Below are 26,289 nucleotides of genomic sequence, written 5' to 3'. Positions count from 1 at the left end.
AGCAGCAAGATGAATTCTGAGGTGTATAGGGCTATACTCTCTGCTCACATTCAGCCAAACGCTACAAAACTGATAGGACGCTGCTTCACAGTGCAGGTGGATAATGACCCTAAACGTACTGCGAAAGCAACTCAAGACTTTTTGAAGGCAAAGAAATGGAATATTCTTCAATGGCCAAGTCAGTCGCCTGATCTCAGCCCAATAGAGCATGCTTTTCACTTACTGAAGACAAGACTGAAGGCAGAAAGACCCACAAGCAAGCAGCAACTGAAGGTGGCTACAGTGAAGGCCTGGCAAAGCATCTCCAGGGAGGAAACTCAGAATTTGAGTTTTGAGAACATTGGCTCCAGACTTCAGGCAGTCATTGACTGCAAAGGATTTTCATCCAAGTATTAAAATTATGGTTATATTTACAATTATGTCACTGGAACCTCTTAAAATAAAGCTGAAAGTCTACACTTCGATCACATCTTGATTGTTTTATTTCACATCCATTGTGGTGGTGTATAAAGGCAAAATCACAAAAACTCTGTCATTGTCCAAATACTTTCGGACCTAACTGTATGTGCATTAATACAGACTAAGGGGAACGAACAAATAGATGATCATTATCCACTTCAACAAAGTAGGTTTTAATGTAGCAAACGAGTAGTGTGTGCTACAGTTATAGCAGGTAAGCATTGCATCATCATGATGTGCATTAAGTTTCAATGTACAGTACAATATATGGCCATAAGTATGTGCACACCTGACCATCACATCCATATGTACATCCCATTCCAGAGTTGGTTGCCCCTTTCCTGTTACAATAACCTCTACTCCTTTGGGAAGGCTTTCCACTAGATTTTGAAACGTGGCTTTGGGGATTTCAGCCACAAGAGCATTAGTGAGGTCTGGCACTGGTGTTGGGAAAGAAGGCCTGGCGCACAATCAGCATTCCAGGTTATTCCAAAAGTGTTCAGTGGGGTTGAGGTCAGGGCTCTGTGCAGAACACCTCGAGTTCTTCCACTCCAACCTAGGCCAGCCATGTCTAAATGACCTCACTTTGTGCACAGGGGCACTGTCATGCTGGAACATGTTTGGGCCTCTTAGTCCCAGTGAAGGGAAATTGTAATGCTACAGCATACAAAGACAATCTATACAGTTGTGTGCTTCCAACTTTGTGGCAACAGGTTGAGGAAGGCCTGCATATGGGTGTGATGGTCAGGTGTCCACAAACATTTGGCCATATAGTGTAGCTACATACTAAATGAAGGAAAAAAAAAAAAATACATACACACACACACACACGCATTCACTGAGCACTTTATTAGGAACACCTACTCATTCATCTACTCATGCAATTATCTAATCAGCGTGTGTGCAGTGCATAAATTCATGTAGATATGGGCCAGCACCTTAGGAAATGTTCATATCAACCATCAGAATGGGGAAAAAAGTGATTTTAACCATGGTATGATTGTTGGTGCCAGATGGGCTGGTTTGACTATTGCTGTAATTGATGATCTGATTTTCATTCACACCAGTCTCTAGAGTTTATTCAGAATGGTGCAAAATAGAAAAAATGCCTTACTGATGAGAGAGGCCAACAGAGAATGGCCAGACTGGTTCAAGCTGACAGAAAGGCTACAATAACTCAGATAACCACTCTATGCAATTGTAGTGGGCATTAAAGCATCTCAGAATGCACAACACGAAGAAGACCACGTCGGGTTCCACTTCTGTCAGCCGAGAACAGAAATCTGAGGCTGCAGTGGGTACAGGCTCACTAAAACTGGACAGCTGAAGACTGGAAAAATGTAGCCTGGTCTGATGAATCTTGATTTCTGCTGAGGCACACAGACCGTAGGGTCAGAATTTGGCACCAACAGCATGAATCCATGGATCCAACCTGCATTGTGTCAATAGTTCAGCTGAAGCTGACGGGGATAATATGCAAACTCCATGCATACAGGGCAGAGGCAGGAATCGAACCCCCACCCCTGGAGGTGCGAGGCAAATGTGCTAACCATTAAGCCTTGATCCATATACTATCTGTTGCTATCGCTCTCTCTCATTTTTCATAGATCAAAAATATTGGAACATGTGACTGACCAGTGTTTCTTGTTGCCCAGGTGTGCCCTGTTAGATTGGTTGTTTCAGCAGTTAATAGCTCTGCATGTCTAGTCTTGTTTTGAGCCCTGGGTTTGCAAACCACTCATCAGCACTAAGAATCAAAAGGCCAGATTTGAATTCACAAAGAAGTACAGAGATGAGCCTCAAAAGTTCACCTCCTGAAGAGAAGACTGAAGGGAGAAACCACCCAAAACAAACAACAACTGAAAGAAGCTGCAGTACAAGCCTGGAAAAGCATCACCAATGAAGATGCAGCAGTTTGGTGATGTCAGGGGGTCGCTAGTTTTATTTACTTTAAGACTATCTGTTCCAATATTTATGCTGACCTGCCACCAAAGGAGCAATTTTCTAGATATAATATCAGTAAAGAAATTCTGAAATTCTGATCTATAGTCATATATTCATCTTTTGATCTCAAACTCAAATGTCTTCAGCGTGTAGCAAAAACAAAAGAATTAGCCTTGCCATTCCAATACTTTCAGAGGGGACTATATGAAGGTTGTTCATGTATAGACAGATGTTCTAGAATCAGGCATAATGTATTCATTTTGCTGATTGAAGACATTCTCAGGAAAGCAATCATGCACCAACTAGCACTGGATCTAAAAGGGAGAGGGTGAAGAAACAATGATGTCTTGTGGTCCTTCTATCCTTAGTTTGTGAAAACCTCACGCATCTCTGAAAGCAGCAAGGCTGATTGCACAAGGATTGGAGAAATCAAATAGTTCAGTCTCTGGTAGCGTACAGATCCTGCTCAAGTTACGCGATCAATATCTGAGATAGATCTGTTGAACATGTGTTGATTTTTGTAGACTTCATACATGCCCTCACTTGCTATTATATGGGCAATAGACAGGAAAATCTAAGTATAGCCTAAATGTTTCATAAGATATAGTGTGATTATAAATATTCTGCTAGGTGGAATACAGAGTTGACGAGAAATCAGTCAGATGCTGTGAATTCCAATGGCTAGCTCTCCTTAATGCGGAAAGATCTACAAGTTCTTTTATTGGACTGTAGATGGAAGGATGCAAATGAATATCTATAGTATGAAATGCTATAAAGTTAGGCTACAGGGTAAACCCACTGTACTAATAAATATGGATAAATGTGTTCATAGAGTTGCACTCAGTTTTGGCTATCTCTTTTATTTATTTATTTTTTTTTATTTGATGGGTGCTGAGGGTTTAGGTGTAATTCCTTATGAGATTTAATTTTATTTTATATATAACTTGATGCACATGGGATATATTAAGAAATTGAATGTTATAACGTCAGCCTGATAACAAAGAGCTGAAAGGCTGAATGTATTTCATACTATTTACTTTACAGTGTGCCTTTCTATTTGCTGCACAAACAGGAAAGGCTGACTAATGTAGTGAAATTGAATTCAAGCATTTTGCATTTATTTATTAATTTGGTAGGCGTTTATCCAGGGTGACCGTACAACCCAGGTATAGAGCACAAGCCCAACACTGGCTCTCTGTCATGAAATTTGAACCCACAACCTTCTGGTCACTAAAACAGGAACGGGATGCACCAGCACAAATCAGCTTCATAGAAGTAATTATTCATCTTGGTTCACCTGGAACACGCATTCACAATATGACAGCAGTTTTAGAGAATCGCTCACATGCATTGACATCAATTCTTCACAACAGCTGTGTGCACTGGGCCGCGAGGGTTCAATAATCCTGGAGGCATTCAGCAACCTCTTATAACAGCGTGTAATTTATAGACTGAATGTTAAGGGGAAGTAATATATGGCCTTTTGACCACAGCATTGTTAAATTCTGAAATCCGATTGGTCGGAAAATATTGATTAATTTTCAGTAACGGCAACTCTGACAGTAGCACCAGCTGTAATTCAAATGAGATGTTTATACTAATTCTAAATATTAGTTCTAATATTCTGTTGTTTCTATAGTAACAGCTAATTCACAGGGATTTGTATGGCAGGCTACTAAAACATGTTCTTGTTTAACAAAGGAAGACCTATACTCATTGATATGGTGATGTTTTCTGTTGGAACAAAAACACGTCTTGTAGACATTAAATGTAGCTATAAACAATTAAAAAGTACAATACAATTAAAAAATCAATTAAAAATTGTACTTGTTGGCAAATCGCTGTGGTATAAAACACTTCATTCATTATTTCCTGTTGTATTTTATGCTTTATGTAGTTTTTCAGAATGTCTGGGGTTGTGTAGATGATGTGCTTTATTGGTGATTAGATTTATATCCAGATTAGACAGCCCTGGAGACCTGCTTTTACAGAACATACTATAATAGGATTTGAGATGAGAGCTGTATTAATCACATTGTGAAAGTATTCTTGATGAAACCACAGCCTTTTGCTTATGCTGTATATTATTAACACTGTTAATGTGTCAGCTCATATTTAACCTATTAAACTCCCAGGATGTCAGCTATGCCTACATTCCTCATAATTATGTATATACAGGTCCAATTAGATTGACTGTAATTACTGAATAATTAACAGAAACTACTAAATGATACGCTTTAACATGAGTGAAAAGATTAATGAAAGTCATACATGTCCAGTATCCTCTAATACTCATTTAATATATGTAAAAATGTAATAATACAGCAGTCGTTACTGGAGGTTTAACCTAGTGTGTATGGGATTAGCATGTTCAAAATGTCTACCCATTATATTAGAGCACCATTTCAAACGAATTGTCCAACTCTTTCTAACTCCCATGCCTATATCCCTGACTGGGAAAAACAGGTGTTTACATACATTTACCCCCACATGAGAGTCATATGACTGTGAGTTTGGGATCAGGTGCCAAGCATTACGCCAACTGGGTAATCACAATATATACCTGTTTAACAACCAGGAGATCCCCACTGTCCCTGTTATACGCTTCTGTTCATTTGTTCCGTTCTTTCGGAAACTTGCCCCCTCCCTGTTGGCGTGAACTGGAGCGTCAGCATCTCCTCAGAGACCAGAGCTACAGGGTCCAATAAAGCCTCCTATTAACGTTATATGTGCTCCTTTATCATTGAAGTTTTAAACAGTTCAGCAAAGGGAATATTTTGATGAACACTGTTAGTTCATTTGGCTCACATAATATCCTACTGCGGTGTCCTGGAGCTCCCGTTTGTGTTGTGGTATGAGCAGCACATGTTTCACTCTGAGCTTTATAATTACGGAATGCCTCCCTCTGTGTCCAGGCATTGATTTTGCCCTAGACTGCTCAGTCGTGTGTGATAAAGATTGACGACTTGCTGCACGTGCAGAGCAGTCTGTCCAGGTTTTTAGCAGTTGTGGGTTTCCACAGTGGCTACAGTGTATGGTGTACTGCTTGATTGTTAATGTCTGTGAGTAACTAACAGACTTAGAAGTGCTTTCAATTTGTTACTAATTAGATCTGTAGTACATGATAATGACAGATAGGAAAGTAAGATGGACTGTTGACACTAATGTAGTGTCTTTAGTGATTGTACAGAGGGTGAGCCTCATAATATTTTCTAAATTTGATCCAGAAGGAGAATTTGTCTGCCTTTAGACCACAGCACTGTTGAATTCTCCCCACCTGTTTGGCCAGAATGTCTAAGGCTAATCATAAACAGAATAAAAGAAGTGTTATTATTTAACAAAGAAAAATATATCATCATTGATAAGGTACAGCTTTTTATAAGAATACATTTATTTAACATTTATGGAAGCATATATATATATATATAATTAGAATAAGACACTTCAGTATGTGCTGTTATAGGAAAATAATCTGTTGTTGTGTTTTATCAACATAGATTATATTAAATTTACACGGTACTATTCATTTATTCAGCCTAAAGATTATTATTTAATAACTACTGGGAATCATTCAGTAACTACAGTGAAACTAATAGAAAGGATCAAGAGTGAGGAATGTAAGTCTGCACCTGCTCCACTGTTCATGACTGAAGCCATTTTGTCAGGAAAAATCTGCCACTTCCTTTTTCTTGTCAGTTTTGTGTTCCTTTATTCAATTTTGCTTGCTCTTTCAATGTCTATGAAGAATCGAAGTCATTCTACTGTATATTATATGTATTCATTTGGCAGAGGCTTTTACCCTATTTCATAACAACTCACAAAGCCAGATCTGATCCAAGCCTCTTGCTTATAAAGGTGGTGACACTGAAAGGCTGCAGAGCTGAGTTTCCATTGTTTGATCCAAGACAAGTTCAGGATAGTTGAAGGAAGAGCAGAGACCACTGGTGAGTGCTGCATAAATATGCTCAGTGATTGATATGCACTTTCCACTGACTGTTACTAGGACACTGCTCAAACAGCCAGCAGTCTCCTACAATTCCAGTTCTCCCAGGGGTCATCCTCTCCTTCTCAGTGTAGGGCTGATGTAGCACTTCCATCTTTGATCAAGGCTTCAGAGGACGATTGAGCAAAATTTCTACAACTTGGCTGAAACTAGGCCATATTTGAGAGATGGAATATCACATCTCTTATGATGGATATTGTGGTTTATACCTGAATAACCCTGGTTTATGTCTCAGTTATCAATCTTGCAGAATATTATTCAATAACTGCTATGAGTTATTGTGAAACTCATTGGCCTCGCTCAATATGGTCTGTAAGTGAGTGTTTGTAAAAATAATATATGTGTTGTCTTCTTTTTCATGCACAAAGTTTGACAAGAAGTAATTCCTTTTCTGGAAAACATAGCATAATTATTGATGCAATGCATGAATTAAGCCAACTAGCTGAAGTAAAGACATGGCCTCGAAAAAACTGATTGTTTTTGGTCTTGATCTTGACTTGGACTCACTTTCATTTGGACTTGATCTTGACTTGGCCTCGACCCATTTAAGATAAGCCTTGACTTGATCTTGGCAAGTCCTGTTCTTGAATTTGTCTTGTACCTGACAGTGGTGGTTTTGACTACAGCCCTAGTAAACAGACTACGTAAAGAAAAAAATATACTTTTACTGCATCACATGCAGCGTCTCTTTTTTCCGTGGCTGAATTTCCAGCGGATTGCTGTTGGACGGGTCATGCACTATATTGGTATAGTATATATATATGTAGATAGCATATGCAGTGAATAGGAAATCATTTGGGATTTAACCTCACTACATGTTCATGGGGCTTAAATGAAAAATGAAACAATTTTATACATTGATTCATTTAAATAAATATAAGGAGATTTTGCCCTTTATATTGCTCTTTGTACAATAGTTTTTGTCACTTGCTTTAAAGGGAGAGCTATTGCTAAACAAAAAAACCCTGAAAAATAGCCAAAAATTCATTTTGCTGCTGCACTCTTATATAATTATGAGAGTGAGGAATGTAAATCTGGGCCTGCCAACAGCTCCTTGGGAGTTTAAAAGGTTAAGACAGCTCGCTTTCCAGAAAGAGACAGCAGTTTTACTGGCCCTCCTTTTAAATTGGCTATCAGTGAAAAATCCAATCAGGCGAGCCAAGGATATGTTGGAAGTGTAGTTACAGTTGTCAGGTTGATGTTGAAAAATTGGGCTGATTCGATTAAGATGTTCTGTACCAAATATTTCACTTTCAAATTTCCTCTTAAAAATCAATAACGTATATTTATCTATCTGTGTCACATTGTCAGGGTAATGGGTAGTTCATTGGGTGACAGTAAACAGCTTCTAAAATAATTAACTACTCAGGCAATTGAATAATAATGGATCATATTAAACGGTAACATCAAGTCCTCTGATAGACACAGGTAAAGATTCAGTGCTCTTTAGTGGAGCTTTTTTTGTTTGTACGTGAGTGTAACATGCACTGCCTGCATGAAATAGACACCTATGTGTGTTTCAGCGCAGTAGTTTAATCTGTATTATTATATGGATTTCTATTTAATCTGATGGTTTTGATGCAGGAGAATAACCATCAAATGACCACAGTGGTTGAAAGAGAATATTGGTGAGGCTCTGGCATCTCAAAAACAATTCAAAAGAGCCCGCAGTTTTAATTATAATCTTTTCACTTACCACTCATAAACTGTATTTTATTTGTTTATTATACAACAGCACTGTTGAGTTCTCAAATCTGATTGTTAGAAGAGGAATTTAAAAGAATAACTAATTTATTTTCTATACCAGCAGCTCTGCTACATAGGTTTATAGTAATGCACTTGTTTTAATTGTAATGGTATTGTTTACCCTTCTCCACATAATCCACATAATCTACAACTAATAATAAACAGATAAAAAAATGCTGTTAGCTAACAAAGCAAAAAAAAAAGGTGAAGTTTATATGGTGAAGTTTTCTGTTAGGAGATGTTTAGTTAATATTTATAGAATGAGTCTCCAGTGTCAGGACTTTGCAACAGTCAGTAAGTTTTGCACTACAGGTAAGTCTTCAGGACAGAAGAGTTTGTGTATTTCTGTAACATGACAAGCTTTTGTTTTATGAATTTCCAGAGAGAGGAAAAATTCAGGCTGCCGAGGGAACAGTCATACCAGGAACTAACTTGTTTCACTTGTTCCACAACCTTAAATGTAACTATAAACAACATTTCATTGTTTAATGAATATAAAAACATGTAATCAGTAGCAAATTGCTGTGGTATAAGAGGAATAAATCTTAGGGCATGGTGTTATAGGAAAATAGTCAACTTCTGGGTGGTAACAGTAACAACTCCTCGCATCACACCGCCGTTTATTTTGCAAACAGCACACCCTGAGTGTTCTATTGTTTGCTTGGAATTACTCTTTGAATATTGCTATCATTAGAAGCATAAACATGTAGAAGATACGACCAGTAAAACCCCCCTTCACCTCCCCTTCAATTCCACATTCAAATAAGAAAGACTCCAGCCTTATAGAACTCACAGAAATGTTGGACTTAGAATCATATTTCTTCTTAGACTCAACATACCCCGTTGCTCTGTTACTGTGGATTACTGAGCTAGTGGAGAAGAACTTCCCCTACCATGGAAAAGGGTTATTAAAGGAAATCTAAATTGCCTCACTAGGGGAAGCAGCTTAGTGGCTGTGAAGTCACTTTTGTGTAATTTAAGTGATTAGGCCCTCTCAGATTAAACACTGAAGATCCATTATGCTGCTACAGTTACTGGTATCGCCACAGAATGAAATTGTAAATGTATTAGCATGGCTTTATAATGGCAGTAAATAGCACAAGGGAATGCTCATTATGTCAAGAAGTAGACAAAATCAGTGCCAAGCTGAATTACACACAGCTCTGTGCAGTAGAAAGAACTGTATCATCTTCATTACGTTTTATTGGACAACAGTAATTGGATTCAAGCAATTCAGATTGTTTGGGTGGCCAAAATATTGGTCACTACAGGATATGATGAGCTTAAAAACAAGTTTGGTGGTCTACTTTGCCCCAAAAAAAATTATTGAAGAATTTGCTAATAACTCATTACAGCTACATAATTAGCCTTATCTAATAACCTAATTATCTAACAAGTAATTAGCTTGACTCTCTAATTAATCAGGAATTTACACTTAAATTTCAAATGTTCCTGATAAGTAGGTCTCGGTGATTCTTTTCTCTAACTAATCTACACAATTTTTAAATCACATCCAAATATAAATGTCACATCCTCTTCAGTGACATTTGTAGCTCTTGCTACAGTATTTAATCAAATTTCAATTGCAACCCATAGTGAAAGTTATTTAACACTAATTAATTATTTTGGAGACAAAGCAAACTGCTTAAAAGACAGATATGTTGGAGTAAGTCTACTCATATGATGGGGAAAAATATTATCCCTTTGGAATTATATGTGATCTAAAGTCACAATAGTAAATAAAGATGGCTTAATTTGATTGATTTAAGCAAGTAAAACCATCGATTTCATGACAAGAGGGTGACTAGTGTGAGGAACCGACACACAATCACATACAATCAATTCAGGTAGTTTGACCTGCCTTACCATATAAATACACCCAGTTTTTGTTATCTTTTCTTTACAGTAGAACTCAATATGCCATACTGATCCAATGAGATTTCAGAGGAACTCAGAGAAAAAACAAACTTATGGAAGTTATGGAAGTTATGGGAAGATAGATTTCTACAGACCCTCCATTAGTGAACAGTTAGATACAGTAGATAGTTAGAATTAGAAGAAATGTTGCATCTTTCATTAAAAGTGACAGCTAAGGGTTTGCCAATTTAAATCAATCATAAGAAAAACATGGAGTAAAACACTTTTTTTTTCCTGTCTTTCTCAAGTTTGCTAAAAACCTGCCAACCTAAAAGTTGTGCAGCAGCACTACTAGAACAACATTCCACTGAAAATGAGGTAAAATAGAAAAAAACCCAGCATAAAACAGCATAACATAACCAAACTCTCATCCAAACTGTAAAACCTGATGGTGGGAGTTTAATGATGTGGAGCTGCTTTGCTAATTAATGCCCAGCTTAGAGCCAACTACAGAGTAACTCCATCATAACCAATAGTTCTGACCAGGGGCCTAATGAATTTCAGTGAGCATGATGAGAAGCAAGGGTAGGGGTAGCTCCAGCGCTCTGTCCTGATCTCGGGTTACTGTCTGTGTGGAGTTCTATTCGATCTGATCACCTACTTTTGATTAACATGTTCTGGATGAAGGAGAACGTTGCCTATATTTCATTTTCTGTTGAATGTACTGTACATTAGACATCCATTAATATATGGATGATATCACATAAAAATCTAATTAAATCTTGCACCTAATGTCATGCTCCAAGATGACAATTATGAATTAACCAAACTGCATACAGAGTAATTAAATAATGCTTTACACTGTGTAGGTAAAGGTTTCGGAAAATGTCTGCGCATAGCATTATGATGCTTTCAGAAACATCACCAGAGATCTTTCAGCTTTCGTTTGGAATTCTGCCTTTGAGGATTTATGACTGAACTTAAATTATATAGAGTGCTGCCAAGCCTTGTTTCCCAGCAGGGGCTCAAATTCGGTATCACTGTATCACTCAAATTCAGTAGCTTAAAATGGCTCAAGGCAAGTGCTGGCTTTTATGGTTTTACACCATTCCTGGCAGATTCCTGGGCATGTGGAAACTGGAAATGCCCTTTTAAGTACTTTAAATTTTTTTTTATTGCAGCAGCTCAATGCATAAAATCACGTAGATACAGGTCAAGAGCTTCAGTTAATGTTCACATCAGGGCGTTGGTGCCGGACAGACTGGCTTGAGTAGTTCACAAACTGCGCATTTTCATGCACAACAGTCTTTATAGTTTACACAGAATGCTGCTTAAAAAAATCGAGTCTGTGGCAGTTCACTTGCCTCAAGAGTTGACATGTTGTGCATTCTGACATGCTTTTCTGTTCATCACGGTTGTAAAGAGTGCTTATTTGAGTTACCGTAAACTTCCTGCCAGCTCAAGCCAGTCTGGCCATTCTCCTCAGTCCTCTCTCATCAACAAAGCATTTACTCACAAAAACTCACCGAATGTTTTTTATTTATTTATGTGTTTGTTTGTTTTTTTCACCATTCTGTGTAAACTCTGGAGACCGTTGTGTGTGAAAATTTTAAGGAAAGGAGATGAGCAGTTCCAGAAATACTCAAACCAGCCCATCTGGCACCAACAACCATTCCATGGTTAAAGTCACTGAGATCATATTTTCTTCCCCATTCTGCTGTGAGCATTAACTAAAGCTCTTAATCTGTATCTGCATGATTTTAAGCATTGCTCTGCTGCCACATGATTGGCCGACTGGATTGTATGAATAAGCAAAGGTGCAGGTGTACCCCTGCAAACACGAGCCCTTTATTGTAGATTTGACTCTGACTACACGTCTTTGAGTTTATAAAGTCATTATTTCTTGAAGAAAATATCATCTGCTAAGGGTGTACCATATCAAAAAACTGTAAACCTGAATGCTTAAAACAGTGTACTATCATTTAACACAGTGTTGGCAATATTCCCCAGATCTAATTTGTCATCTTTGGGGAAAACAATAGGAAATCTAGGCATCAGTGAGGATCTTATCACACCTGTGTTAAATGACTTCGGCCTGTTGTTTTTTCTTAGTTGCGTAAGACTTATACGCTCTAAGGTCCAGGTTTACTATAAATCTGTCAGTGCTTCGTAACAGTAAACACATTTTTTTTTTTCGCCACAGGAAAGACTTCAGGACAGGGGACTTTCCAATTCTTTCCAGTTTTTTTCAGTAACATGACAAGCTTTGTTTTTTTTTTTTGTCTTATTAACTTCACCAGAAATAAAAAAGAGAGGCTGCTGAGGGGATGACTGTTACAGCTGCTGACACATAACACAACATTAAATGTAACTATAAATTGATAATTGAAAAAAAAAAGTGTGGCATGTCTTTCTGTAATTTATAATGAAATTATAAAATGAAAGCAAATTTGCTGTAGTGTAAGAGGAATAAAACACTTCAGGACATGCTTTTATAGGAAAATAATCAGTTTTGGTCTGCACCACACCACCTTTTGGTTGACTGTTGTCCTGTAACAACAGGCCCTATTGTGTTTTATTCCTGACATAAATATGTATGGTTTTAATTGGCTATCTTCTACTCATCGCAAAGAAATGTCGTCATGATTCTTCTCAATTCAGCTTAGTGTCATTTTAGAAATATAAGTTCTAGTATTTCTGTTTTTCTCCTTTAATTACTAGCATGTCTTGATTTCTTACTCCCATATAACATTCCATTCCCATTCCCATTATATATTACTAGCAATTTTGTATTTCTTCATCTGCCAACATTTAATTGAGAAGTTCACTTATGGCAACTTTCAACATTATAGTGAAGTAGCCAGATGGTCTTTTCTATGGGCAGCATCTATATTTTAGTGGATGAGCACAGCATGCAGCAGGTCAGAGCCACCACAGGCTTTGTTCTTATTGATTGTTTCACTCAGACAGAGGCACAAAAATAGGAAGTTTTTGTAGAATAAGCTGTGTCATATGACCACTTACAAATGCAACCATTTTTTCCTACATTGTTTTATAACACACACTGAAAAAACTGTTTATGCATGAAAGGAGATGATGTGAGGCAATGAACATAAAAAAATTATGCTGTAAAAGAGCTTGATTTGCGAGAGAAGCTCACCATGGATAATACCACAAGCTTGATCTAAGCATCCCTTGCTGAACAAATCAAGTCTATTCAAAGTGCCATTACTGTTATAATCTCAGTTATGCAATTTCCTGTTAATTTTACACCATAGAGTGGCTCAGCTCAGACTGGATAGATACTGATGATTAGAACTGCTGTGAGCAAAATGATTGCTGAAACTGCTTGACAGCAGACAACATGATCTCTCGCCCATAGACAGCTTGTTAACTTGATGCTGTGTTGATTTTTCCCAGGTGTGTTGGTGTAGCTGGTCGAGGAAGACTCCACATAAGATGAGGAAGAGCAGGAGTGTGCTGAATGTGTCGCCTTGTGAGGTGAGTAACACATGCTTTATCAAAAGAACAGAGTAATCCCATAGATATGGGGACGAAAGACATGTCTTGACTAGGAGAAATTGTCCCCAGATTTGTATCTTCCTGACAAGACAAGGCAGATAAAGAGAATCCATACTGAGCAAGAATGACATGATCCTCGTACACTTCCTTTATCTCTCTGTCATGTCTTTATCACACTTCTAATCAGATTCTGCAGTCAGGGATCAGCATTGGACAGTGGAGTCAGTGCTGGTGCTGAAATAATATGTGGTAAGAAATCTGGTAACACTTTATAATAATAATAATAATTAATATGGCATCTATGAGCTTTTATGTAATCATAAACTATTCTTGAACAAATTAAGCACTCATAGTGAGGACTTGGACATTGGCTAGGGATTTTTCCCACACAGGCACAGTTTGTTGAAAACATGTCATTTGTCAGTTACATGCAATTCTGAACTTGAACTTGAGATTTTTCTTGCTCAATATGAGTTTGAATGAGGGGTGGTATTAAATCCTACATCACTGTCTGACAGTGTGATGTAACAACAGTATATCATGCTGAAATTCATGTTTTGGGCTGTAAATACATGGAAGCTATGAAATACCATTTCAGGCTTAAATGGGCCTACATAAATATGACACTATTAATTAATTAGTATTATGAAGTCCACAAAAAGTTATTTTTGTATTGAGGACATCAGAGGAGACAGGAGATTAATTAGAGACAGTGCTTATCTTGAGGACAAAATATTTTATGGATACATTTATGAATAACCCTTACCTTCAGTGTAGCAAATGAATGCTTGGTCAGCTTATCCTTCAAACCATGGGAGAAGATATGTTGTTCAATTAAACCAAATTTGCAGTGATTAATGTGATAATTGCAACTATTATTGTACATGCAGCAATATATTGGCAGAAGCTGTGCAACCCGTGTCTGAATACGAGGAATGTTCCCCATGTAATTACTGACGTAACTTCTGAACTTGTCAGCTCAGAATATGACCTAAAGATAGTAAAATCAGTGTGTGTATGTATGTGTGGTAGATACATGCAGCATGCATACATAACCTTCCCTACATGAACGTACACAAAGGCACTTGGCTTTTGTCCAATATTGCAGTGACTTCCTCACCATGTTTTCTGTTCCGTAATCTCACCCATGACAGGATAAAAGGTAAGGAGCTGAAGGATATTAAAAGATCTGTCAGTACACGTTACATGTTACATATCTTCCAAGGTTACTCAGCTTATAATTATCTGAAAGATTTGCCGTTTATGGCCTGTCAGTGGCAGGTTGCCATAGTAACGCACCATCCCTCCCTACAGTTTTTGGCTCAAGAGCACATACACACTTTTAGCACCCTAAGAAAAAACACGTGCATGGTGCCCTGATTCTGTAGCAGCAGTTGCCTAATTTTCGTCTCTTAGTATTAAGTAATCCTTTTTGGGTCAGATCAGATCTCGAAACTTTTGTGGTACTAGATCATATATTGGAGTGATTTTTGTGACTAATGTTATGGCCATAAACCTGGAAAAGAGCAGCACAACTGTAAAAGGGGTGGGGTTTAGAATGATACGTTATTAAGAGGTGTGGTTAGACGATATCCAATGAGCTCGTCTCGTTCTCTTGCTGTGTGCAAGGTTTATACTAGGTTTCAAGGTTTATACTAATGCACTCGTTCTAACGTTATCATTTCTAGAGGAACAACTCACACGGACTTGTACATCAAAAAATGTGTAATTGTTGATATTGTGATTTCTGTGAAGAGACATTTATTTAGCAGTTTTGGAAGGAGTCTCCAGTGTCAGCCATTTGTATTGCTGTAACATTAAGTGTTCTGACGTAGAAAAGTCATTAGGACCTGGTACTTCGTAGTTTATAACTATCATGACTGCCTTTTGTTGTATTATTAACTTCAAGAGAAAGAAAAAAAGAGGCTGATGAAGGAATGACTGTTTATAGCTGTTATAATGTAAGTGATAACAGAAACTAACTTGTTTTCGAGGATGGTCCACAACATTAACCCTTACTGAGTAATAGTATGACATGTCACTCTTTAATAAATAAAAATATAATTGTTGGCAAATTGCTGTGGTATAAGAAGAATTAAACTGTTATAGGAAAATAATTAACTTTGGGGTGGTAATAATAATAACTTTGCTAATTGTTAGGCCAGATTGCACCACCCTGTTTTTGATTATATTTCTATAACAGCATGTCCTGAAGTGTTTTACTGCTTAATAATTTCTTGTATCTGTGGTATCAGTAAATTTGTGATTATATAAGGCTTCTTTCTTAATGACGTGTTAAATGTCTGATTCGTGTTTAGTAGTCAAAACTGAGTTGTTTATTCCAGTTTGTCGGAGCTAAAATCAACCAGTCCATTTTATATAGTTAGTATTTAGTTAGTATTTTGGTGAACTGATCAGACGTTTCTATGTTAAAATCCTGGCACTGCCAAGCTAATGTGACCTTGAGCAAGGCCTTTAACCATCAACTGCAGAGCTTAATTGCGAGTCTCTTTAGATAAAAGCATCAGACAAATGATTAATGCAAATGTTTAAATTGATGTGGAGGACTGGGTTTTGAAATATAAAACAGACCTTTTTTTTTTTTTTTTTTACTTAAAATGAACCTTGCTTAAACAGAACTTTTGCTTAAAATGATGAAAATTCCATTTTAGCTTTGTTAAAAGCTTTTACTCTAAGACAGTACCATAAATGCATTTTTTAAAATCCCACTGTACTGACAGATATTAAATGTCACATCCCCATTTACATTTACATAATTTGGCAGACACCCTTATCCAGAGCGACTTACTCTACTGCTTTGTAGTCGCTATCAGCAACATACAGTATCTTCGTGCTAGTACAAATAGGTCAGTGTCTAAGAATATCATCAGAGTGAAACACTGTTAGAGAGGATTTAGTAGTAAAAATTCAATAATTCACCAAGGGCACGTTCCCAACCAAATTAGCGATATATATATATATATATATATATATATATATATATATATATATATATATATATATATATATATATATATATATATATATATACACACACACACACACACACACACACACACACACTATATGGTCAAAGGTTTGTGGACACTTGACCATCACACTTATATGTGCTTTTTGTAAATCCCTTTCCAGATTCAGCCCCCACTGATGTGATAATAATCTCCACTCTTCTGGGAAGGCTTTGCACTAGATTTTGGAGCGTGACTGTGAGGATTTGTGTTCATTTAGCCACAAGAGCATTAGTGAGGTCAGGCGCTGATGTCAGGTGAGGAGGCCTGGGGTGCCAGTCGGTGTTCTAGTTCATCCCAAAGGTGTCCAGTGGGGTTCAGGTCAGGGCTCTGTGCAGGACACCTCGAGTTCTTCCACTCCAACCTTGGCAACCACGTCTTCATGGAGCTCACTTTGTGCACAGGGGCATTGTCATGCTGGAACAGGTTTGGGCCTCTTAGTTCCAGGGAAGGCAAATTGTAATGCTACAGCATACAATGACCTCCTAGACAATTGTGTTTGACAGAACAGTTTGGAGAAGAGCTGAAGAAAACTGAAGAAGAACTGAAGGGGAAGAAAAAGTAGTCAACTGACCAGAGAACTTGACTTGACTTGCAAAATGTGAGGCACCCAGCCAAAGATTTCGTTCCTACAGAATAAATGTTGTGGTTGGATCATCAACAATCTTAGGTACTTCAGTTCTTCAATGAATAATCTACACTGTCTACTTGTCTGATTCCCTCCTTTAAATCACTTCCTATATTCCAACAGCCATGTGCCTGTTTTATTAAAGCCCTCCATCATTTGGATCACCTTGTGAATTTGTTCCTTTCCGCACTGCACAGCTGTGACCACATTCTCAATGAAGACAATAGTGTCTGTCAGTCGCCATTCAAATCAGAAACCAGGAGATGCTGATTGTTCCTGTTTCTAAGTGTGCGTAGGTGTGAATAAAAACTACATGGAATGAACAGTGTTTCCTTTTTTCAGTTTCTAGATCTAGATCTGAATTTGTGTCTGTTTGTTTGTAGAAAACCTGCTTCAGCCTCTGCTCTTTTACGCAGAGATGCTTTCTTTTCTCGTCCCTGTATCTTCTCTGCCATCTCCTTTTCTCTCCTTGGCTGATGTTTCATCGTTGATATTGACAAAGTCCTTTTAGGCAGCCTGAATAGCTGCGTGATCTGTACTGAGGTCAAAGCCAGAGCATGTGATTTTGTGTGGATTCTGTTTGTGTGTGTGCTGCACAAATTTTACATTAGACCTGTACAAACGAGCGAGTGTCTACACAAACAGTGAAACACCAAGTTCAAGCAGTAGTTTAAGACACTGTAATATGCTCTAATGTGCTGTAATTGTACTTTAATGCCAATTTAGCAGCAGATACAAGAACCCATGTATTATTCATGTGTGTTTTTGTGGTTGCGAAAGCCTTTTACTGGTAAACATATACAAGCACGTGTACCGCACTGTGGTCTAAACTGTATGGAACGCCACTACTTCAGGCATTGAATGAACGAATGTTGTGGTTTGATCTTAGTTCAGCTTGGTTTTGCTTTTTATTGATCAGCACAAAAAGAGTCAAGCTGTGGAATGATCAAAGTTGTTGCATTGATTGGATGTGACTAATATGGTTTGTAGTTTCAAGGAGAAAAGTCTGTACTTCGTGAGCGATATTAGTTTGATGACTAAAAAAAGGTCGTGGTTTTAGGTGAGCGTGTGTTCTGGCAGTGAACTGAGCTGACCACAGACTTCTCCAGAGACCATCGTCCTTTAGAAGGTCACCTCTGTTCTCAGAGGCAGGGGGAGACCTAGTCATGTCTAATGGATTACTCAGCCATTTCTCTCTCTTGCTGTCTCTATCCGCCTCGCTCTGTGGGTATCTGGGGATACAGCTCTGTAATTGTGACACAGCCTGATGAGAGCGGGAGTACCTCATATTGTGAACAGAAGGGAATGCCTGGAAAAATCTAACCTCATGCAGTGTGAGTTCACAGCCAAGACATGCTGCAGATGATTTAAAAGCTTCCACTAGAGTAGGCATATTACAGCGTTGTGTTTAAATAAAGTACGTTACTTTGACATATCCAACTGTGACAATCTGCGCTGCAAAGTTTGTCACAGTTCAGACAGTTACTAAATGTGGGAAACAAGGTCATGAAATTTGATATATTGATATATTTGTTAATTTGATGTGCTAAATGTTTTAAAGTGAAGACTTTACTAGGTAATCATTACTGAAATATTGTTGCGTCCTTGTTGCCATTGAAGATAGTCAGGAGTGGACAGATCATAAATTCATTAGTTACCCCACTGGACAAGTAAAAGCACCCTTGTATTTGCCCATCATTTGGTTGCCCAGAAACCTAATTCACTAGGTTATCAAGCATAATGAAACAAGTTATGGTGATCTAGTTAGCTAGTTAAATGCATTAATACAGACTAAAGGAAATGAGCAAGGACATCATAACATCACCTTTGTGTCCTTGACAAAAACAAAAAAAAAATCTATCATCACATTGCATTTAAAAGATATTATTCAAGAGAAAAGCGATATATAGTAGCTTTATGCTGGACTTTATGTTGGACTTTATTGTTGGTTTCATCTATATTTCCACATACTTCTGTTTCTGAATCTGAAAAGATCATCTGTTATCCGTGTACACTAATTAACCTGCCTATTAAACATTGTTCTAGATCGCACATCGGCTGTGTGTAGTGCAGCAGGTGATGGGATTGCATGAACAACCAAATAACTCCCCAAAAAAAAAAAAAAATCCAAACCTTAATCTTATTGTGTCATAAATTAGACCAGAGACAGGATTTATTATTTTGCTGCTCATGTAGTATTTAAATGTATAGACAGAATGATTGCTGTTGGAAAATAGCTTCATAAGTAAAGTGAAAATAATAAAAATATCACTGACTGAGATTTCACATACATACCCAAATCCCAACAAAAGAAAAGAAAAGATGTCTATCCTTTCCCCCTACCTGATCAAATCCAAGACCAAATCTTGTCAATTCAATCCAATTCAAGTTTATTTCTATAGCATGAAGGAATTGCAGTTGGGACATGGGTAAGATAGAAAATACAAAAATATGTAAAGACTTTTTCAGACCTGGCAATCTTATCTTTACACATTTTGCATAGGAGCTCCACACTTTAACAACAGAAAGTCAAAAATTTCCAAAAAGAGCAGTCTTATTTCTTCCCTAATAAAAATGCCAGATGAGCCAAACAACATATGAATCTGGAATGACAGTTGCACAGGTATTTTGAGCTCTCTGCTTGAAAGATGAGCTGATACTGCTACTTCTCTCAGAGTAAGTAGTTAATGTGATTTTTTTTTTAGCTTGTTAATGTGAAATAAATCCATTAATATATGTCCAACTTAACTGTCATTAACTATCATCAGTTAACTGTTCAGTCAGTTAGTCAGTTTATTCATCAGTTAATGTTTATTAGAGATGCCATGGAAAATGTTTGGCCAAAAATTTGAAAAAAAAAAAAGGTTAAAATTGACAACAAAAGCAAATGTAAAATAATTCAATACTTTACAAATAATGTTTATGGTCATTATAATTGGACAGTGATTTAAAATGCTGTTTGTTTGCTTTGCTCTCCTGTGACAGTCAGAAAGGATTATATGAAAAATGAACAGTGTTTCTTACTGTTCACTGGGTTTATCACTGCCTTCAGCTGTATTATAAGACTTATTTTCATGTTGTTTAATTGTTTAATTATATTTTTTCAGTTATTAATAGACAAGTGGAAACTGCGGGGCTCATGGAAAAAAGTTTGAATATATCTGCCCTAAAGAGTAAGCCAGAGGCGACAGTCCCTGAGATGACACAAGGAAGAACCCTTAAGAGGAACCAGACTCAAAAGGGAACCCATTCGCTTTTGGGTGACATCAGACAGTAGAAATTTAATATGTACGTTGAAAGCATGTTCAGTATGAGCATATTGTAAATAAGAGTCCTGGGATGAGCCTAGGCCAGTCTTTATGATTACAGCAACAGTTCTCAGAAGGTACAAGTCTGGTAATTATCCTACGGTATCATGTTATATATATTATACTTTTATTTAGTGTCATAAATAAAGCTATATTTAATGTTCTGAGCACCACACACATGCTTGAGTACAATAGCTTACTCACTCTGTGTCATCAATGTAAGTGACTGAAACACAGCCCAGGCTGAGTGTACTCATGTGGGTTACACTTGTAATTTTTTTTTTGGAGTGAACTATACAAACTGTGAAATATTGAAAGCTCTTTTTCAGTCAAGCTCATATGCGTGAGTCATTTAATCACTTCTTTTGGTTAACGATAAATCGTCATCTCTAATGAAGCTCTTTTATACAGTTCTTCCACTTCTTTAGGTGCTCGAAATGCGAGGTGACATCATTTGATGTGCTTTAGCAGTATATTACACTTACACAATAAAGCATAGAAATGGAGGTCTAATCTTGGTGAGTGAATTATTTTTAATGTCCATAATATATATGATATTACAAAAATATTTTGTTGACCGTGCGTTGGAGTTTTGATGTTGCTCTTGACTCCAGCGATGATGTGCAAAGTGGGAATGTGTAGGTGGGTGTATTCATAACTGTAGCATCTCTCCAGCTCTGACTGTGCTACAGGAGTGTGTGCTGTGTGTAAGATGTTTTTATGTACATAAGCATTCATGTCTCTCATGTCCTTTTTATACATTGTTACATGCAAGCTGCTACTCGTTTCTTTGTCTTCTGTGTGGGTTAAAGTTCACATTACCCTTTTGGTTCTCCTTTTTCACAGCAAAAGTGAATATGCACAGAAATTAGCATTGTGTGCATTCCCATTTTATCAGAGAGACAGAAAAAAAGACCCACAACCTTTAGATTTACAGAGTTTGAAAGGCTGAGAAAAGTCGTGATAAACACAGTAATGCTAATCATTGCGTCATGAACGAGCTCTTAAATAACAGGTGCCTGTATGTTTGGATTATTATATTGCAGCATTTTGTATTTTTATGAAAATGTCACAATATTTGTGACACTGTATTGTGTTGTGAATGTGAAGTATCTTCAACGTGGAAACTTCAGAATACTGCAATAAATGACTCCTCAGTCATATACCACAGCAGACGCCCTCCAATACAGGTAAGAAAACGAGCAGCTCTGAGTGGATGTTGCTTTAAGGCCATAGATAAGAATATGAGTCCAGTATAAAGAAGACTTCAGGTAGAAAGATTGAAGTCACTGGTACTCTTATATATATCTATTCTCACAGATTCTATTAGTCAGCTAGCTATCATGAGTTAACCTGACAAGATTTCTGAGAGGATGTTTAAGTCATATACATAAATGTTCATATTCTTTACTTCTAAAGAATGCCATGAGCTGTCATGAGCTAAAATGACAGGAATTTTTTGTCATATTAATAAATCAAATGATAACTCATGACAACTATGAGTTAATATTCTTTACATGACACTGAATATACAGTATGTTTCCTTTGTTTGGACACACTCTCACTCTCTCACTTGATTGGCTGCCACTCCTGCCAGTCACTGTGTACTTCTTTTAAGACATTTTTTCTTTTAAGACAAAGGGGCATGATGATGTTCTACATGTCTGATTGTAGTGTATGATGTATGCATACAAATTTCCAGCCAATTCCCACCTGACAACCCTGGCACAGCACTGAGTGTAAATTACTGTCACAGGATTATCAGATCGGCTCACAGCAGCTCAGGAACATCGGATTATAGAGGTTTTTTTTTTTTTTTTTTTTTTTTTTTTTACCGACTCATTCAGTCTGACTCAAATGTTTTTTTTTTTTTTTCATTTTTACCGAAAAAATGTACACAGTGTAAATCTGAAATCACAGAATTGTCAGATAGTACTTCATCTTTCCAAGGTCTTAAAATGCTAATAATATTCACTGCTGAAACTAGCTAGCTAGCTAATGAGCTAACCCAAGAGCTTTCCCAACAAGTCATATTAAAAATATTTATATTGTTTACTTTACAAGCTAGCCGGCTAGGTACTATGACTGAACCACTATTCCTGAGAGGATTTTTAAGACTTGTTTGTAAATGTTGATAACATTCACTGCTAAAACTAGCAAGCTAGCTAATATGAACTAACCTGACAACATTTCAGTGTGGATTTTGAGTCGTATTCATAAATATTTAGATTGTTTACTTCCAAAGCTAGCCTGCTAGCTACCAGGAGCTAACCTGACAGGATTCCTGAGAGGATCTTTAATAATTAAGTGTAAATGCAGCATTTCTTCTTTCCTTCTCAGCGAGGACAAGTTCTGTTCACTGGATAAGATTGTTTGAATGTTTGAAAGGTACATTTGAAAAATTTGAAATGTAGGTAGAATTTTCTTTGTAGATTACATATCATATTGTTGTTCATAGTTTGCCAGAAGTCATTCTTGTGGTTTAATTTAGCAACTTCATTTTGCTCAACTTGATAACTTACATTAGTTGTAATAACAGGCAGTTATTGTGATAAGGAAAACTAATATTGGCACATGCCTATATTAGAGAACAGTCAGTACAACACTAACATAAATTTTCCTTGTTTCCTTCAGCAGTAGAGTAAACATACCATTGAGTGCCACTATTTATGATGGTTGTATTATTTGACAGTAAAATTGTTCACTGTACCTGAGAAAGAGTGCACAGTGTATCTTAGAGATATAGATTGATTGTATGGCTGATCATATGTCCATGTACTGAATCACTGGGATCTAATAAATGCTGGAACCTGACCACTGAGTGGACATTAAACATAAGCATGTAGGCGAAGAACAGATTAATTACCTGAGCCAGTTTGATGGATAGCCATAGAGTAATCACTAATATATATGATGTATGATTCAGTTGCTAGTTTTGTCTTTTGCATGTTCAGATCTTAGTTTGAATGAGCAAGCCTACCCCAGGCCCCATAATTAGTTTTATTACTTTTATTTTAGACTGAATTACAGAACCCGGGTCTTCATGTGGTCACATCGACCATAACACTGTGATATGTACAGATGTTTTATTTATTCACTGAAATTGTGAATGCTGGCAGTGCAAGCAGCATGTAGTAGTGCTCTGTGGGTTTGTTATGATGCCTAAGGAAGGAAAGCGATTTCTATTATTTTTAATATTTAATATTAGATGAAAAGTGCCTTGCTTTTCCTCTAAAATAAAATGTCAAATCAGAGAGGGCATTTTCTAGTTATTGAAGGTGTTGAATTTACCTTTCCAACATAAATAATTGTGTTAATGTCTGTATGATTAATGACTATGGCTGTATGATTTTTTTTTTTCATTGGATTAGTGTCACACACTAATCTCTTCAGAATTAATATGCAAAATATATGGTCCAGAATTAGGATTAGGTATTATTCTTCACTAATAGGACTAGTCAAATGTGCAGAATATTTCAGATGTAGATGTACTTCAGTTTTGGCAAACCAGCCTTTCCAGTGCTTTATATTTCTTTACTTTCTTTCAAATGAAATTAGAAGACGTGTGTCTCCCTCTAGTGATGATACTTGGTGGTGCATTTGTGAATTTTCAGTGAATACTTTCATATTAGAAAGGGAGAATTCATATACAGTGGGGTCCAAAAAGCCCAGAGCACTAGTGAAAGTGCTTCTATTTTGCACTCTTTTCTAATTGAATACAACAAATTTCATTACAAATTATATTATTGACAACAATTTGAGTGAAAAGTAGAATCTTTGAAATATTTACATAAATTTCAGAGTTTCTTAGTATTTGGTATGTCCACTTTCTTTGCTTTAGTGACAGTGTGCACTCGAGCTGGCATGGACTCCACAGGTTTGTGCAAAGCCTTATGATGAAATCCATTGGAGTGTCATCTGAACACATGCATCAATAGAGGAGATTAGACATGAGGAAAATCTGACCTTTTTTACAAAGCAGTTAATACGTTCAGTATCACAAATTTGCTTACATTTAAATAGGGACATAGACATAGTGCAGAATCTTGAATATTAAATATTTAAGATATTGGACATTTACTTTCTTTGTTTTAAGTGTTTCCAAAATTCTAAAACCTTCTGTATTTTCAATTTTAAATAGAAAATGTGCTCTCAGACCCCACTGTATACCATGTCTATTACATTACTTCAGCAGCATTTAGTTCTCTGTTAAATGATAGACATGATTAGGTAGCTGCATGGACCTGAAACATGCATTACATTCAAATTTCTCATAGTTTAGCTTAAGACCTGCTATAGAGACAGGCTGTCATGTAGCACACAGAAACCATTGCAGGTTTTAGGTATTACACCTGGGTTAGATGTTAATTCAGTGGATTGTGTAAAGCAGCCATGCAAGGTATTAAAATTATATCAGTGCATATGTAAAGGCACTATTCTCAATGAATTGACTGATTAAAATTCTGGTAGAAATGAATGAAATTCAAATCCAGTCAGTCGGATGCCTTATCTTTTATATTTATCTCTGCCTTATCAAAATACTGAGAATATTAAATGGCTCTATGAAACCTTTTTGCTCAGCTCAGCTCAGTATAAGAGATATAGTATGTTTTTAAACATTAAACATAACATTAAAACCACCTGCCTAATATTGTGTAGGTCCCGTTGAGCCGCCAAAACAGCTCTGACCCTTCGAGGCATGGACTCCACAAGACCTCTGAAGGTGTGCTGTGGTATCTGGCACCAAGGTGTTAGCAGCAGATCCTTTAAGTCCTGTAAGTTGTGAGGTGGGGCCTCCATGGATCGGACTTGTTTGTCCAGCACACCCTACAGATGCTCAATTGGATTGAGATCTGGGGAATTTAGGAAGCCAAGTCAACACCTTGAACTCATATACCTCAAACCATTCCTGAACAATTTTTGCAGTGTGGCAGGGTGCATTATCCTGCTGAAAGAGGCCACTGCCATTAGGGAATACCATTACCATGAAGGGATGTACTTGGTCTGCAGCAATGTTTGGGTAGGTGGTACATGAATGCCAGGACCCAAGTTTTCCCAGTAGAACAAACCAGAGAATTCAAGTTCTCTAGTTTCCTGCCACTTCGCAAAAACATAGTAGATTGGTGCCTCTAAGTTGCCCCTAGTTAAAAACGAGTGCATATAGTGTCCTGCAATGGACTGGTGTCATCCAGAGGTTATTCCTGCCTTGCGCCCCATGTTCCTGGGATAGGCTCCAGATCCACTCTGACCTTGACCAGGATGAAACAGTTACTGCAAATGAATAAAAAATGTTGATGTGTTTATTTTTTCTTTCTGTGGAGAACTACACTGTGAGCTGTACCACTTATTTTTTTCTGTCATGGAGGGATGAACATGTTTGTTTAGTCACCTTAGTCTTTTCACGATTCTGAAGCTAGAGTGTTATGTACTCAATAAGCAAGTTGCTGTGGGTGAAAAACGCAATGAAACACCTGCACACACACCTTACTTGTGCATGACACATCCTGAAGCATTATGTATATTGTGTATATTTAGCAGCATGAGAGCAAGAGGTTTTTCAGAACTCCTTCCCTTAAGGCGATAAGTTACAATGCAAAGAGGATAGATCCATTTCCCCTGAGGAAAAACTGTGAGAAAACAGCCTTTAAATGCTCATTTTTTATTACTTTTTTGTCATCAGAGGTGTGTATGTGCAAGTATTTCATCATATTTCCCCCTCAGTAGCCTCCCTGTTGTGTTCATTGTGAAATGAGCTTTAGCTGATGGCATTAGTGGTACACCAAATAGAGAGAA

At 37.2% G+C, this 26,289-nt stretch overlaps 1 protein-coding gene across 1 annotated transcript in view; it reads left to right on the top strand.

The window, feature by feature from the left end:
• pde4ba (phosphodiesterase 4B, cAMP-specific a) overlaps nt 1–26,289 on the top strand; it is a 150,780-nt gene that overhangs the window by 13,206 nt on the left and 111,285 nt on the right. Inside the window, exon 2 of the mRNA XM_026923618.3 lies at nt 13,430–13,510. Within this exon, the coding sequence (XP_026779419.1) occupies nt 13,469–13,510 (42 nt within the window). The 5' untranslated portion in view covers nt 13,430–13,468. The remainder of the gene's footprint in view (nt 1–13,429; nt 13,511–26,289) is intronic.

The sequence above is a fragment of the Pangasianodon hypophthalmus genome, chromosome 2 (assembly GCF_027358585.1).
Source record: "Pangasianodon hypophthalmus isolate fPanHyp1 chromosome 2, fPanHyp1.pri, whole genome shotgun sequence".
NCBI classification, from domain to species: domain Eukaryota; kingdom Metazoa; phylum Chordata; class Actinopteri; order Siluriformes; family Pangasiidae; genus Pangasianodon; species Pangasianodon hypophthalmus.
The sequence above is the reverse complement of the archived record's forward strand: the minus strand, read 5'-3'. Positions and strand labels throughout refer to the sequence as shown.